Source organism: Oncorhynchus gorbuscha, linkage group LG10 (genome assembly GCF_021184085.1).
Source record: "Oncorhynchus gorbuscha isolate QuinsamMale2020 ecotype Even-year linkage group LG10, OgorEven_v1.0, whole genome shotgun sequence".
In the NCBI taxonomy this organism is placed as follows: Eukaryota; Metazoa; Chordata; class Actinopteri; order Salmoniformes; family Salmonidae; genus Oncorhynchus; species Oncorhynchus gorbuscha.
Window position 1 is genome coordinate 77,248,110 of NC_060182.1, and position 17,538 is coordinate 77,265,647.

Consider the following 17,538-nt stretch of genomic DNA (forward strand, 5'->3'; position numbering starts at 1 on the left):
GAGGAAGGGGTCAGCCACGCTGTTGAGTGCTGATATCGCCATACTGACCTTATAGGGCAGGAAGAGCCAGGAGGGGCTCCCACAGTGCTCCAGAAGCCCCCGCAAGAGCATCATAACGTGGATGGGTCCAAAGCAGAGCACCAGGGTGAGCAGCACCATCACCAGGAGTTGGGACACATGTCTCCTCTCCTGCTCCTCCGTGGCCTGGTTGGCACGTACTGCCACACAGATCCCCCGACAGCAGAACGACACCTGCAGGACAGGAAACAGGAAACCCAGGACGAAATGAGCCACACTGACCGGTAGCAGACTGTCCCTCAAGGGGAACATGTCTACACACATGGCTCTCTGCTCATCTGAGTTGTACGAGTCGGTCCAGATGATGGTGGAGGTATTGAAGGAGATTACCAGCACCCAGATAGCCACACTGATCATCACGGCCGTGTCAAGCCTCCTCAGGATGGGGTACTTTAGCGGGTGGACCAGAGCCAGGTAACGGTTCAGAGCAATACAGCAAAGCAGCCCGTCGCTGGTGTAGAAGTGAGTAAAGAGGATTATGATGGAGAGAATGCACATTGCATCCCTGTGAAACCAGACACCATGTCACATAAAGTCCACCCAAAGAGACAGTCCCACAGTGAATATGAGGTCAGACAGGGCCAGATTAAACAGATAGATGCCCAGGGTGTTCCTCTTTCTGATGTGCTGCCAGGAAACATAGAGGAAAAAGGAGTTGGAGGGAATCCCGATGATAATGATGACCAGGTACATAAAGAGAAAGGGCCACCTCTCTTTGGGGTAGTCAGCTGGATTACACAGTTTGTCTGGGTCATATGTGGTGCTCAGGCTGAAATTCTCCATCCCAACTGTGGAGTTCATGGCCCCTCAACTTTCGGGAAACAAAGCAATACAACACAACATGACTCGATTTCTGAAGTATAGCAAAGGTCATTTCAAGACTGCATCATTTAAACATGAAACATCCACTTATTAGTAAACATCCACTTATTGGATATCTTGCTAAAGTAACCCACAGTAAGTACCATATCAAGTACAGTCAGATCCAAAACTATTGGTACCCTTGATAAAGATGAGCAAAAAAGACTGTTTAAAGGTGGAATGGAGCCATTTTTATCTCAATACCAAATAATGTCTGGGTAAAAATGAAGTACCTTACTGTAATTATTTGAAATTAAAATGATCAACAAGAAACAAAAATGGCATCTATATATAAAGATTAATTTCTCAAGCAAGAATTTTGCTAGGACGTCCGAGAATGGTCTTAGCGGGGTGCGGAAAACTGAAAACTAGCTGTTATTGGCAGAGATGTTTGGAACTCTTTCTTATTGGTCTGTTAACTAATTTCAGGCAGTCTTTTCCAACCTCATAATGTAGAAATATGTCTATAAAACACAGGAAGTGGCTCAGCGGTTTGCACTACAGACCCTGGTTCGATTCCAGGTTGTATTACAACCGGCTGGGATTGGGAGTCCCATAGGGAGGCACATAATTGGCCCAGCGTTGTCTAGGTTTGGGTTTGGCAAGGCTAGGCTGTCGTTGTAAGTAAGAATTTGTTCTTAACTGACTTGCCTAGTTAAATAAAGGATCAATTAAACAATCTTGACTGTGCTGAGCATTGTAAAATAAATAATATGAATACTGAGCTGTATTGTATGCTCAATTATACTTTTCTTTTTTTAAGGGTTTGGTGTTTGGATCTTTGATGTTATGGGGGTATTTTAATTCCACTGGTCCTGGGGCTCTTGTTAAGGTCAACGGAGTCATGAACTTTACCCAGTACCAGGGCATATCTGGTTGCCTCTGCCAGGAAGTTGAAACTTGGCCGCATGTGGATCTTGCATCAAGACAATAACCCCAAGCACATACCAAAAGCTACAAAGAAAGGGTTAATTGACCACAAAATCAACATTTTGCAATGGCCATGTCAGAACTTGAACCCCATTGAAAACCTTTGGCTTGAATGACAAAATGCACAGATGAAGGATATCAAGGATCTGGAAATATTCTGTATGGAGGAATGGTCTAACATCTCTCCCAATGTATTCTCCAATCTCCTAAAACATTTTTGAAAAAGTCTCAATGTTGTTATCCTCGCAAGGTGAGGTATTGAAAGGGATTGAAAACGGGGGTGGTAATAATTTTGACCACTGTAGTTTTTTGAAAAATATATCTTACTTGTTAAACTAAAAGTATTTTTCTGAGAAACTGTATTAGTATAATTATCAATATTTTTCGAGCATACAATATAGCTTTAATTTTATAGTATTTTTTGCTAATATTTTTCAAATGTGACACTAATTTTCGACCTGACTCCATGACCATACAGTAACATGTAAAACGCAGTACTCACAGTTGACCGTATACAGGAGAGCACTCAATAGACTTTTCAGTTATCAAATTATTTGTTTGTTTCTCCCAAACGATAACCTTATGGACAGACTCGGTACACACATGTAATGTCATTCATAGGCTTGGTCAACAAGCTCCAAAAAACAGGAAGAAAGAAACCACTGCTACGTGAGACCTTTACTTTACTACAATGAAGATGTGTCAACCAATAACATGACAAATATAGAGAGAGGGCTAGTGGACTACACTGTAGCTTTAGTTACAATCACCATTTGAGCCATTAACATCAACTCTCTGTGTGCCTACAGCATTGGTTTTACAATTTAGACGGGTTTATTATTTTAGCTTGTGTTGACCTTACTGTTTGGGTGTGATAAAGGAGTATGAATAAGCCATATTGAGCTTTGCACACCCGGAGGAAATGGCTGCCTTTTTACAATCCCCTAATCAATTGTCCTATTGTGTGTGTTTTTTCGCGTTATTTGTAACTTATTTTGTACAAAATGTTTCTGCCACTGGTTCTTATGATCGAAAGAGCTACTAGATATCAGGACAACGATTACTCACCCTGTACTGGAGATGGGAATAATTTACTTCAGACGCCCAACAAGGCCCTCATCCCCGTCATTCGCAGGAGAAAGAGACGGAGATATCGAGGACAAAGGTCCAGGTGCCTTGTAAGGATTCTGCGGCAAGCGGGTAATCTCCCTTTACCATCGGTCCTATTAGCCATCATACAATCAATGGAAAATGAAAAAAATCTAGGACCAAAAGGCTCCTCAACAGCTTCTACCCCCAAGCTATAAGACTGCTGAACAACTAATAAAATTGCCTCCGGACAATTTACAATTAACTGTTGTCCTGTTGTACTCTGCTGATACTCACTATTTATTATCTATGCATAGTCACTTCACCCCCACTTACATGTAAAAAATGACCTCAACTAACCTGTACACACTGACTCGGTAGCGGTGCCACCTGTAATAGCATCGTTATTCTTATTGTGTTACTTTTTTATTGTTACTTTATATTTTCGTCTACTTGGTAAATGTTGTCTTAACCAACAGTGCAGTTCAAGAAGAGTTAAGGGCTTGCAATCTACTTGCAGAGTTCTGTCATACTATCCAGGTCTATGCCCAAACAGTTTGAGCTTCTACTTTTAAAAATCTATCTCTCCAGAAATAAGTCCCCTGCGGTTGCCGCTTGTTATTGACCCCCCCCCCCGCACCCTGCTGTGACCTGGACCCCATATGTGAATTGATTGCTCCCGTCTATCGTCAGAATTGATACTGTTAGGTGGCCTAAACTGGGATATGCTTAACACCCCGGCTGTCCTACAATCTAAGCTAGATGCCCTCAATCTCACACAAATGATCAAGGAACCTACCAGGTACAACGCCAAATCTGTAAACATGGGCATCCTCATAGATATCATCCTGACCAACTTGTCCTCAAAATACACCTTCAACCTGGATCTCAGCGATCACTACCTCATTGCCTGCGTCCGTTATGGGTCCGCAGTCAAATGACCACCCCTCATCACTGTCAAACACTCCCTAAAACACTTCTGCAAGTAGGCCTTTCTAATTGACCTGGCCCGGGTATCCAGGAAGGATACTGACCTCATCCAGTCAGTAGAGGATGCCTGGTGTTCTTTTAAGTTCTTTCCTCAACATCATAAATAAGCATGCCACTTTCAGAAAATGTAGAACTAAGAACAGACATAGCCCTTGTTTCACTCCAGACTTGACTGCCCTTATCAGCACAAAAACATCCTGTGATGTACTGCACTAGCATCGAATAGTCCCCGCGATATATGCAACTTTTCAGGGAAGTCAGGAACCAATATACTCTGTCAGTTAGAAAAAGCTAGCCTTTGCTTTCCTAACAGAAATTTGCACCCTGCAGCATTAATTCCTAAACATTTTGGGACACTGTAAAGTCCATGGAGAATAAGAGCACCTCCTCACAGCTGCCCATGGCACTGAGGCTAGGAAACACTGTCACCACCGATAAATATACAATAATCGAGAATTTCAATAAGCATTTCGTGTTTCAAATATTTTTATTGAACACACACAGGAATGGTATGTAGGAATAAAAGACAGGTATACAATTCTTATCTAAACATAAAAGAGCAGACAGGAACAGCAAGACCCAGAGTTCTGGGTACAAAACAAATATTAAAAAACAAGACATACAGAACAAATAGAGGTAGAAAAAAAGAGGATAGGTGTCAACCCCCTTTATTCATCCCTATTCCCCTCCCGACTGCTCGGGTGGCGGGGCCAGCACATGCTGCCCAAAGGTAGATTAAAATATTACAATTGAGAGTGCGTTAGAAACTATAAATTCACAGCGCCAACTGGTCCAAGTGGGAGAGGAAAGGCTGCCAGATTTGATCGAATGTTGATCATTTATTGTCCAGAATATATCTAATTCTTTCTAAGTGTACAGTGTTTGCCAATTCGCTGAGCCATAATTTGGTAGAGGGCGCTTCCCTCCTTTTCCAAAAAACAAGATTTGTTTTTTTGCCAAAATGAGACTGTAAGAGATTAGTTGTTTTTGGGAGTTGGTTAATCCGTTTAGGGAATCAGACACTCCCAGGATTATGAGAAGTGGGTCTGGGTCTATTGAAGTCCCCAGAACATCAGAGAGGATCCCAAAAATTCCACACCAATAACCATACAAGCTAGAGCATAGGGCAAAGCAGTGGAGTAGTGTACCCTGCGCAGCCTGACATTTATCACACATAGGGGATGTATCAGGAAACATCCTATGCAGTTTGGTTTTGGAATAGTGTAATACCTCGAATTGTATGAGACGATGTCTGGAGTTAATGGAGCATGTGTGTGTATACTCCAAGCTATTTTCCCAGTCTGCCACCAAAATGTCATTTCAATAAGCATCTCTCTACGGCTGGCCATGTTTTCCATCTGGCTACACCGGCCAACGGCTCTGCACCCCCCGCAGCAACTGGCCCAAGGCCCCCCCCCCCGCTTCTCCGTCACTCAAATCCAGACAGTTGATGTTTTGATAGAGCTGCAAAATCTGGATCCCTACAAATCAGCTGGGCTAGACAATCTGGACCCTCTCTTCCTAAAATGATCCGCCGCCATGTTGCAACCCTTATTACTAGTCTGTTCAACCTCACTTTTATATCGTCTGAGATTACTAAAGATTGGAATGTGGCCGCGGTCATCCCCCTCTTCAAAGGGGGAGACACTCTATACCAAAACTGTTACAGATTTCATCCATCCTGCCCTGCCTTTCTAAATTATTCGAAAGCCAAGTGAACAAACATCACCGACCATTTCGAATCCCACCGTACCTTCTCCACTATGCAATCTGGTTTCCAAGCTGGTACTGGGTGCACCTAAGCCACGCTCAAGGTCCTAAACAATATCATAACCACCATCGATAAAAGACAGTACTGTGCAGTCGTATTCATCGACCTGGCCAAGGATTTCGACTGTCAATCACCGCATTCTTATAGGCAGACTCAACAGCCTTGGTTTCTCAAATGACTGTCTTGCCTGGTTCACTAACTACTTCTCAGATAGAGTTCAAATTGGAGGGCATGTTGTTCGGACCTCTGGCAGTCTTTATGGGGGTGCCACAGGGTTCAATTCTCGGGCCGAATCTTTTCTCTGTATGTATCAATTATGTTGCACTTGCTGCTGGTGATTCTCTGATCCACCTCTATGCAGACGACATCATTCTGGATACATCTGACCCTTCTTTGGACACTGTCTTAACAAACCTCCAAACAAGCTTCAATGCCATACTACACTCCTTCAGTGGTCTCTAACTGCTCTTAAATGCTAGTAAAACGAAATACATGCTCTTTAACCGATTGCTGCCGCCTGCCCAACTAGCATCACTACTCTGGACGGTTCTGACTTAGAATATGAGGACAACTATAAATACCTAGGTGTCTGGCTAGATCGTAAACTCTCCTTCCAGACTCACAATAAGCATCTCCAATCCAAAATGAAATCTTGAATCAGCGTTCTATTTTGCAACAGAGCCTCCTTCACTGATGCTGCCAAACATATCCTCGTAAAACGGACTATCCTACTGATCCTTGACTTCGGCGATGTCATTTACAAAATAGCCTCCAACACTCTACTTAGAAAATGGGATGCAGTCTATCACAGTGCCATCCGTTTTGTCACCAAAGACCCATATACTACCCACCACTGCGACATGTATGCTCTCGTTGGCTGGTCCTCGCTACATATTTGTTGCCAAACCCACTGGCTCCATATCATCTATAAGTCCTTGCTAGGTAAATCTCTGCCTTATTTCAGCTCACTGGTCTCCATAGCAACACCCACCCGTAGCACTCGCTCCAGAAGATATATTTCACTGGTCATTCCCAAAGCCAACACCTCCTTTGGCCACCTTTCCTTCCAGTTCTCTGCTGCCAATGACTCGAACAAATTGCAAAAATCACTGAAGTTGGAGACTTATACAGGTATCTCCCTCACTAACTTTAAGCATCAGCTGCCAGAGCAGCTTACCGATCGCTGCAGCTGTACACAGCCAATCTGTAAATAACCCATCCAACCAAATACCTACCTCATCCCCATATTTGTTTTTTGCACATCCTCATCTGCACGTATATCACTCGTGTTAATTGCTAAATTGTAATTACTTTGCCACAATGGCCTATTTATTGCCTTACCTCTTTACTTCATTTGCACACACTGTATACAGATTTTTCTATTGTGTTATTGACTGTATGTTTGTTTTTCCCATATACACCACATATGTCACCAGGAAGAGCAGCAACAGGAGGCTGACTTTCCTCCGCTCCCGGGCCAGCAAGGAGCCACTGTTGCGGAGTGCCAAAACAATGTGATGGAAGCAGAAGGTCATGATGAGAAGGGGGAGCAGGAACCCCAGAACTACCCTGGTCAGAGCAACATGGGCGTCCGCCTGGGCCATGGGCATACCCCCCTTACACAGCCGCCTGGCGGAGAAGTCCTGCAGCGCCCCCTTTTGGTGAAGATGATAGATGTGGATAGACAGTTCTACATACCACAATGCAGCGCAAACTGCCACTGAAGTACGCACCTGCCGCACCCAGTTGAAGTAGAGAGGATAGACCACGGCCAGGTAGCGATCCACTGAGATGCAGCAGAGGAGACCAGACCCGATGTAGAAGCTGTTGTACATCACCACAGACACCAGGCAACAGAAGGTGTCCCCTACTGGCCGACTCAGGGCCAGCTCGATCCATACGGGCAGGGAGACCGTATAGAGGAGGTCTGAGATGGACAGATTCACCAGGTACACGGCCAAGTTGTTTCCTTTCGCCATTAACACCCAGGCCACATACAGAGACAGGCAGTTAGCCGGGAAGCCCACGATGAAGAAGAGGGAGTAGGCTGCTAGGTACATGTGCCCGTCCACCCAGTCATTTTTAATGCAGGCAGAGTCAGAGACAGGTATTGGTCTGATTGAGTGGTACTGCAGTTGGGTCCATCTTTGCCCTTGCTGAGTTGGATGTCTCTGGGTGCTCTGCGTTGTTGTCACCTATTGTATTCCTATGGTTCAATGAGAAAAATGGATGTTGGGATGCTCTGGTTAAATGCATTGGGCCAGTATCCGAAAGGTTGCTGATTAAAATCCTTGAGCTAGCAAGGTGGAAAAATGTGCTGTTCTTCCCAGTTAACCCCCCTACAACAACTGCTCTCCTGGCACCGATTTAAATGGATGTCGATTCAGAGGGATTGGGTTAAATGTGGAAGGCACATTTCGGTTTAATGCATTTAGTTGTGCAGGTGACTAGGCGTACCCGTTTCCCTTTCTTGTATTCCATGCAAATTATACTCATGCAAATACATTTTCTGGAACTGATGGAGCTGTTGTGAGAATGGCTCTACTGGTGTTTTCAGGATTGTCACTAGTTAACACAGCCATATTGTTAAAATTGGCTATATTCAGTGTGGTTTAAGGTTAGGGTTAGGTTTCAAATCAGATTTTAAGAGGAGAAATTGTAGAAATAGACAGTGTTTATGACTTTGTGGCTATGGTAACTAGTGATGACCAGCATAGATATTTGGTTATCAATAACAAAAGAATTGCCATTAAATTGTATTTCTAAATTTAGGATATTGATACCACTAAATGACAATTTAGATTCCGTTGCTAAGCTTTTTCATCAACCTGTCACCTTTTCTTTAAATGCCAATTGGTCCAGCACCAATCATCAGACAATTCTATGTACAAGAGGCTTCTAAACAGCTTCTACCCCCAAGCCATAAGACTACTGAACATCTATTCAAATTCAACATCTATTCATCTATTACCCAGACTATTCACATTGCCCCCCCCTCCCCTCTCCACACCACTGCCACTCTCTGTTGTCATCTATGCATAGTCACTTTAATGAACTCTACCTACATGTACATACTACCTCAACTAACCAGTGCCCCCGCACATTGACTCTGAACTCTACCTACATGTACATACTACCTCAACTAACCAGTGTCCTGCACACTGACTCTGAACTCTACCTACATGTACATACTACCTCAACTAACCAGTGTCCTGCACACACTGACTCTGAACTCTACCTACATGTACATACTACCTCAAATAACCAGTGTCCTGCACACTGACTCTGAACCGGTGCCCTCCTGTATATGTTGTTGTTTTCTTTACTGCTCCTCTCTAAATACTTGTTACTTTTATCTCTTATTCCTTTACGTATTTTTTGGAACTGCACTGTTGGTTAGGGGCTCACAAGTAAGCATTTCACTGTAAGGTCTACACCTGTTGTATTCATCATTTCACTGTAACATTTAACATTTACATTTAAGTCATTTAGCAGACGCTCTTATCCAGAGCGACTTACAAATTGGTGCATTCACCTTATGACATCCAGTGACATTACACTGTAAGGTATTCTATTGTATTCGGAGCATAAGACTAATAAGATTTGATCTGAATTGCTTTCATTTTTGCTGTAATTCTCATTTTTTGAAAAGGCTTAAAATACAGTTTAAAATCTAGGTCATAGTCCAAAACGGGGCCCAAGTCATGACGGTAGAGCTGACAAACAAACAGCCTGCTACACACAGCTGCATCGACCCCACTGTTATGTCTCCTATGTCAACATTTGATCACGTAAATTGTTACGCTGAGACCTTTAACACAGACTCACAGCAAGAGAGAAAAGGTTGGTTCCGTAACTTGTGGGCCTTGTATAATCACACGGACGCCTGTCCAACAGCAGACATTTCTCACATGTTTTGTTCAGTCATTTTAGATACAAAATGGTATAACCACATGTGACCCTATTTGAATATATATAATCATAATCTGGAAGTTTTTGATGACATTTGCATCAAACAATTTATTATTTTACGTTGGAGCAACAGACACATTTTTCTCTATTGGCATAGTTGGACCATGAAGGAGGATACTGCTACCTAATTTCCTTCCTATAGTATTGGATTAAAATAGAAACAGCTTTCATTATACATAATGGCAGACATCACAAAGTGATGGGTTTGAGGACTGTTAACAAGGTTAAACTATCCTAAACAGGGATATTGTAGCTGTTGGGGCCCCAGATGGCTAATTACCCATGATGGTCCAGATTGCGGATAACTGAAATTGAAGAACTGACAACTGAGCTAAATGTCTGACAGATCAGTTTTTTTTAGATGAACTGATATATGTTGTGGCTTATTTTCCACAAAATAAGTCAAACTTAAAGCCTGCAATATACAGTTTGGAGATGATGGTTCATTTTGGGTTGGTTGGGGATGCATTTGCTAGGAAGTTGACCTACTAGAGAGCCACAAAAATGCAAAGAACCAACGATTGGTGAATTGTGGGAGATGGAATTACATACAGAATCATTATAGAATAATTGAATAGGATCTCCGTGGGTGATGTGGCATCTTGCTTAGCACCCTGTTGGGAATGGGGACTGAGACAACACTGATGATTGTAGAACTCATTTAGCAATTATGTCAACCCCTAACTTGATTTAAAATCCCACCTCAATGTCTTGTAAACTGAAAGGGAAGAGACGTGTGTGTTTTCTTGTAGGCTATGTAAAGTATGTGGCAGATGTGGAGAGGACACATGCCTAATTATGCAGGTTCGTGTCAGAAGTTATCAACAGTGGTCGACAGAGATTGAAATGATGATGATTTGGTGTATTTGGTAACATTGTTCTCCTGGATGTTTTTTAAAAACTTTTGTTCTCACACTAATTGTTTACCTGCCAACTTTCTGGCTCCGTCAATGAAAATATTTGCTTAATGGTTTTCCTCATAATTCCCTTGTTCTCGTGGTGAAAGTCCAACGGGGGTATTACTGTGAATAATGTTTTGATTAGTATTTGACTTTATTTACATATTAGTTACAAACATGCATATTACCTGTGGACAGTGCCGATTTGAGCATGTAAATCTTGGCGGGGTGTATGCCAGCAAAGTACCTGCACACCACAACACTGAACAATACATTAATTGCACTATAACGGTGACAAACGGTGCCCACAAACTGTTAGGGCCTACATGAATGTCACGCCCTGACCATAGTTTTGTATGTTTATGTGTTTTGTTTGGTCAGGGTGTGATCTGAGTGGGCATTCTATGTTGTATGTCTAGTTTGTCTGTTTCTGTGTTTGGCCTGATATGGTTCTCAATCAGAGGCAGGTGTTAGTCATTGTCTCTGATTGGGAACCATATTTAGGTAGCCTTTTTTGGCATTGTGGGTTGTGGGTGATTGTCTATGTTAGTTGCTTGTGTCAGCACAGGTCGTATATAGCTTCACGGTCGTTGTTCATTTATTGTTTTGTTCAGTTTACTTTGTGTTTTCGTCATCCATTAAAATGATGTATTCACACCACGCTGCGCTTTGGTCCGCTTCTTACGACGATCGTGACAATGAAGCTGTTCCAACATCTTACCACTGCTACAACTGGCTATCAGCAGAGCCTTTTCTGGCAGCGAAACAGTTCATTCAGCCTCATTTACTGCCTTTAAAAAAACATAGCTGATATGGCTGACTTGCTTGAAACAAATGTGGTTTCTAATGATAATTGAGATGTACAAACTGGCATAAGGGGACGACAAGCGCATAAGAGGCAATCTGTAGTTTTGATTAAAACAACGAGAGAGCTAGGATGGACGTAGTCAATATACCTATTTGTTTAGCACGTTTGAAATGGATTGCGACATAATTCAGAACATGGGCTGTTCATATAGTGTTCTCCCTGTACACCAAGTCAGAACCGTAGGATAAATAAATGGGGCATATAAGCAGACAATGAAAGCGCTTACAATATTCGATGTTGACATTTCTCTAAAATAGATTATAGGCTACTTGTGCACCACCAAGTTAGAACAGTAGGCTAAATTATGACAGGAAAAGGGACCAAATTATTAGGGTGAGGCACATGTGCTACTAACAGCTTACTACACAACATACACTTAGTATTACCTTCTTAGCTACAGTATACATATCTCCCTGGCATATTACATAATTTATGCAGCAGCATACAATACATTTTTGTGCGCACTTGAACAGGAAGGTGGTGCAGCGGTCTTTTGTGGTCAAATTTTGTCATCAAAGTCTGGCATTCTCTGAATTTATGGTGCTTTCAAGACAACTGGAAACTCAGGAGAAAAAAAACAAGGTCGAATCATGATGACATCATTGATCTTCAGGTGGTAGAACTAGAATGAGGCCAGATTTACAATTCCGAGTTCAAAATGTATTTTGCCAGTCTGGGCTCGTTTATTCCTGACTTCCCAGTTGTCTTGAACTCACTGAAGCCGAGTTAACAGTTGTTTTTGAATGCGGCACAAATCATGCTTCATTGCCAGCATGGCCAATGTTGAATGTTTATCATTTTAAACTGGGAAAGAGCCCCCTAATCCCAAATTAATTAGGGACCACACAGCCACTCCACTGAATAGCAGGCTAGTGATTGCTTTGCAAAGCTTGCAGTTAGCCACTGTCACTGATTCCTTCCAAACCACTCATGGTTGAATTTGTGATTTCCAACTTGTTGTGTAATGTTTATGTCCAATGGCCGATACGTTTTAACTATTATTTCTCTTCATTATTTATCTTAATTTGACAAGGATTAAAAAAGATTTGCTAGTAGATTGTCGACTTGATTCATGATGACTGCTAGCTAAGATTTTGAAAGTATGATGTTGACATGATCAGTCCAATCAAAGATACTGTACATATAACGTGATTTGAAGTAATTTTATCTGTGGCCAATGACCTTGATCTTTCTTGGGTTGGCACTCCTAATGTACTGTAACTCGATGGCAGCACCCAAGGGGCTAGCATTTTCTAGCTCTACCCTTAGACTTGGCGGTGGCGTAGTGTCTCCATGAGTGACAGAACACTGAGCCAATCACAGCTCAACGTGACATATTTTTTGTTGGCTTTCCCCGCCACCACAGAAATCACTGAGCTAGGCTGAAACAGCTGTATTTTGGAGCTGCCTTAATCAAGAAAACAAAAAAGAGACCATGTTTGTATGCGGCTTTATTTACTCAATGTGTATATAAATACAGTGTATATATATTACATGTTTTTATGCCAAAATAACATGCAAAACAGGCTCAAAACAGTTGGGGCAGAGCCTTGAATGACGGGTCACCACTGCCTGTGCACTATGACAAATGGCACAGCTCCTCTCAAAAAATGCAAGAAACACTCCATAAATGATTTTGTAAGCCAAGATTTCACTAGGAATTTCATAGTTTTTGCTGTAGAACCTCCTGCATTCTCTCATGGTCAAAGATGTGACCGTTGAGCTAAGTATCCTGAAGTGAATGTCAAACAATGTAAGTCTCTATCATTTATTTTTCTCTGTTAAATTCCCTCTGAGCTATCACATGAGAGCAGTACTGCGGATGAGAGAACTGTGTGCTGGGCAGACGAGTGAATGGTGAACTCAACAATTATACATGGGTGGTTTGCAGTTCATAAATCGTATGTATATGTTTAAGCACACAAAAGAGGAGAGTTGGTTTTCCAAGAGGTGACTTTTGGGTAACATTTAATTTGGATAGTCTGTAGAGCATCTACAAATAGACTAACTATCTACTAATACTAATCCTAACCCTAACCTTAACCCCGATCCTTATTCTTATTCTAACCCTAACCATAATCTTAGCAAGCAGTTGCTTATCAACAAATTGTTGATAGTATGATTATCCAGACTATACAAATAAAGTGTGACCTGAAACAGTACTTTTGTTACTGTAAAGATGTTTTCATAGGCTATGGTGTAAACTTCACTGTGGTGCAGAAACCACAACTATTATGAACAGCAACAAACATGACGTTGGCTCATCTGCAGTTTATAGCTTGGAACTTCTCTCCGTTGGGTCTCCTAGGTGTGAACAACGACTTGACATCTCATAATGGACTACTAGACCTACACATGCAAATAGTTATAGAATGTGGGTGGTCATACACTCAAGTTAACAAACTATATATACAAACATGAGCAACCAGAACCCATCTAGAAAGCAAAAGAGCACAGCTAAGCAGACACCTCTCCTGACTTTGGTCTTGTAAAATGATCATTAAATGACTATACATTTATTCCTATAGGTGTCCTGGGAATCATTGATATTTGTGTCAAGATACAAATAGTATTCTCTCCAATGTCACTCCGGAGACATTTCCTCATATGTATTAAATATTTATATTTATTGTCTTTATTGAAAAGAAGAATGGTGGCGAGAGAAATGTCATAATGTTTAGGCGTTAACAAAGATGTGTTTGGCATTTTAAAGGCCATCATTTATTGTGACAAGACAAGGGTTTTGGGGCAATCTAGAAGGGTGTAATACACACACACACACACACACACACACACACACACACACACACACACACACACACACACACACACACACACACACACACACACACACACACACACACACACACACACACACACACACACACACACACACACACACACACACACACACACACACACACACACACACACACACACAGGAAACATTAAAAGATCATCCTGTGATCTTCACTGCTAGAACATGCAATTTTGTAAAAATTTGCATTAAGAGTGACATTGTGACAGGTGACATTGAGATTTTTGGGGTATTTTATTAGGATCCCCATTAGCTGTTGCAAAAGCACCAGCTACAATTCCTGAGGTCCACACAAAACATGAAACATAATACAGAATGACCTAATACAGAACATCATCAGACAAGAACAGCTCAAGGACAGCTCAACTACATATATTTTTGTTAAAGGCACACGGAGGCCTACATATCAATGCATACACACAAACTATCTGGGTCAAATAGGGGAGAGGTGTTGTGCCACAAGGTGTTGCTTTATCTGAGCAATATGAGATGGAAGGAAGTTCCATGCAATAAGGGCTCTATATAATACTGTACACTTTCTTGAATTTGTTCTGGATTTGGGGACCTTGAAAAGACCCCTGGTGGCATGTCTTTTGGGATAAGTGTTTGTCAGAGCGGTGTGTAAGTTGACTATGCAAACAATTTGTGATTTTCAACACAATGTTTCTTATAAAAATAAGTGATGCAGTCAGTCTCTCCTCAACTCTTAGCCAAGAGAGACTGGCATGCATAGTATTTATATCACATCATTTCCGTGCCCGTAAACATATCTCCTACACAATCTAAACCTTATAGACCTACATAATGTAGTTCAAGATTGCACACATTTTATGTGGCTACATTGTGTAAGTCAACATTGATAATGCAATTTAGTGTGCAATAACTACATGATATCAAACAAATGTGCAGGAAAATGCAGGAACTTTTGGAGAGAAAAGAAAGAAGGGATACTGGTCTGTAATTGTTGACATCGGAGGGATCGAGTCCAACGGTCAGGGATGAGTTGATGAGCGAGGTGTATTACAACAGGTTTGATTTGATCCGTCCTGTGGAGGTAGGTTGATACAATTGAAAGCTGAAATGCCATTGTATCAGATCTCCTGCGATTCTTCGTTCTCTTGTAGATGGTGCTAACTTTCCTCCTAAAATACTGTCCAGAAAATACATACAACAGAGGATTTAGGCTACTGTTCAGAATTGCTAGGTAGGTTGAAAACTGGGTACCAATGTCCAGTGTATAATGCCATGTTTCATCCAAGACTTCTGCATCACACAGCATATCGAGTAAGGTGAAGAGTTGGAAGGGACTCCAACATACAAAAAACAGCAGCGTCACGGCGTAAACAAGGACTGTGGCCTTCCTGTCATTTCCACCCTCTATGTAAACACTCTTCCTCCTCTTCCTCAGGGCTCTGATAATGTTACAACTGCAGGAAGAAATCCCCACAACAGGCACAACAAAGCCAACTATGTTCAACAGAAGGTTGTGGGCCAGCTTCCAAGACTCCCCAGAGCTGTCCGGATACTCCAGAATACACGCCATTGTACGATATTCCTCAATGAACGTCACCTTTCTGTGAAGCGAAGCTAGACCTCCTATCAGCAGCCCAAACAGCCACAGTATGAGACATATCGCTCTTGCGTAGCGCTTCCTCCTCAGCCACCTGGCCCTCATGGTTCTCACCAGCGCTAAGTAGCGGTCCACGCTCACCATCACCAACAGGTAGATGCTGGTATAGAAGTTGACAGTGATAGACAGATTGACTACGTGGCACAGGAATTCTCCATAAGGCCAGTTGTAGTCATTAAGGATGTTCATGGCCCAGAAGGGCAGGCAGGCCAGGAGGAGCAGGTCAGCCAGGGCCAGGTTTGCCAGGTAGATCTCTGGGACGGAGCACTGCTCCCTCTGGAGAAGGAAGACCAGCAGGACAAAGCCATTACCCAGCAGCCCCGTCACACACAGAGTGAAGATGTAGGGAGGAATGATGCTGTGGACCAGGATCCATTCTGTGGCATTGTGGAGAGGAGTCTTGGTGGTGGGAAGGAAAGACCTGTTGTTTTCTGACAGGAGCATAGCCATGGAGACCACCAGCTCTGTTGTCATAAGAAAATGTCAAAATGTAATATCTGAGCCTATTATCCACTAATCAACAATATTGATCTTAATATTGTGACACTGAATTGTAATATTTTATGTGTGTGTGGAAATTGAAGCCAAAGAAAAAACTATTCTGTAATCAATCTCCAGACCGTCTTCATCAAAGCCAGATATCTATCAAAACTTAACGCTAAAGAGTCCAAACTCTCTTGAAAGGTCATCAACTAATTAGCTGTGGTTGCATAAGTATGCTGAATCCAACAACAACTTTAGTATTTCTGGTGTTGTGTGAGAAAAGTGGGATTTATAGCAGGATGTTTTGATAAAGACTTGACTTGAACTAATTGATTACTTTTTTTCAAATGTGATTTAGTAACTCATAAAAGCCAATTTGTTTTTTTGCTTTTCCATTTATTAGTTGCAACTGAGCAGAACGTCCTTAATATACAGATATATGACTGATCAAATAAATAAGGCTTTCTTTTTGTCATGTTGAATAACCTCAAAAGTGTCTGTCTCAGTGTTTTTGGTCTATCAGTATTCATATGTACTAAATTACTATGTCTCTGTTCCATTTACTTTATTCAGAAGCCTGACTCACGAATGTCATCCCAAGGAACATTTGTTAAAATATGCATTTGTAAGAAATCGCTTACCTTGTGCCAATCGTGTGAAAATATATTTTAGTAAGGAGAAGAAAACACTGCCGTTTATCACACACACCAACCCAGTAGACCATGTAGTGTTGTTCGTCTTTAAGCTTCTCACTGAGTTAGGGAGAGATGTGGTGGAAAGTTTGGTTCTGTATACAACATTCTTCCACACCCTTGTCCGACCGTGTATTTCAATTTGTTTATAAGCCAGTTTCAGTTCGCCTGAAGGTCAGGTGAGAATGTAGGAATATTCAAAGAGAGAAAACATGTATTTTGTGAAGTGAACGTCTTCTTCTCCAATGGTAACAAACACTTATTTTAGAATTTTGGCACTGTGTAAAAACACATACACATAACCACAGGCCCAGGGCCAAGTAGCTAGCTTAATCCAGTCTTTTTTTCTCTCCAGTAGATTTAAAGCTAATAATTTAATACCCTCTGTTTATATTTCATTATGAGTCATCTTAATTTGATCACTCTTTTGTTGCTGAAAAATGTCCCTGCACTGCAG

The 17,538-nt window shown here is 41.8% G+C and overlaps 2 protein-coding genes across 2 annotated transcripts; both read right to left on the reverse strand.

Annotated features, from left to right (window-relative positions):
* Positions 1 to 603: 603 nt before the first annotated feature.
* Positions 604 to 7,779, reverse strand: LOC124046947 (ovarian cancer G-protein coupled receptor 1-like). The gene is made up of 2 exons (XM_046367698.1): positions 7,153 to 7,779; positions 604 to 705 (listed from the first exon to the last, which is right to left on the reverse strand). The coding sequence occupies exons 1-2, from the start codon at positions 7,777 to 7,779 to the stop codon at positions 604 to 606; spliced, it is 729 nt and encodes a 242-aa protein (XP_046223654.1).
* Positions 7,780 to 14,547: 6,768 nt separating this feature from the next.
* On the reverse strand, positions 14,548 to 17,198 carry bdkrb1 (bradykinin receptor B1). Its single transcript, XM_046367699.1, has 3 exons — positions 17,031 to 17,198; positions 15,289 to 16,370; positions 14,548 to 14,556 (listed from the first exon to the last, which is right to left on the reverse strand). Exons 2-3 carry the CDS (start codon positions 16,354 to 16,356, stop codon positions 14,548 to 14,550), a joined length of 1,077 nt encoding a protein of 358 aa, XP_046223655.1. The 5' UTR covers positions 16,357 to 16,370; positions 17,031 to 17,198.
* Positions 17,199 to 17,538: the final 340 nt, after the last annotated feature.

What these genes read in the sequence shown, in the direction of transcription:
- LOC124046947 (XM_046367698.1), bottom strand. Translation starts at nt 7,779, where the DNA reads ATGTACCTAGCAGCCTACTCCCTCTTCTTCATCGTGGGCTTCCCGGCT. An exon ending in TCCTGTTGCTGCTCTTCCTG is followed by an intron (nt 706 to 7,152) that starts GTGACATATGTG and finishes GTTTCCTGGCAG; the next exon opens with CACATCAGAAAGAGGAACAC.
- bdkrb1 (XM_046367699.1), bottom strand. Translation starts at nt 16,356, where the DNA reads ATGGCTATGCTCCTGTCAGAAAACAACAGGTCTTTCCTTCCCACCACC.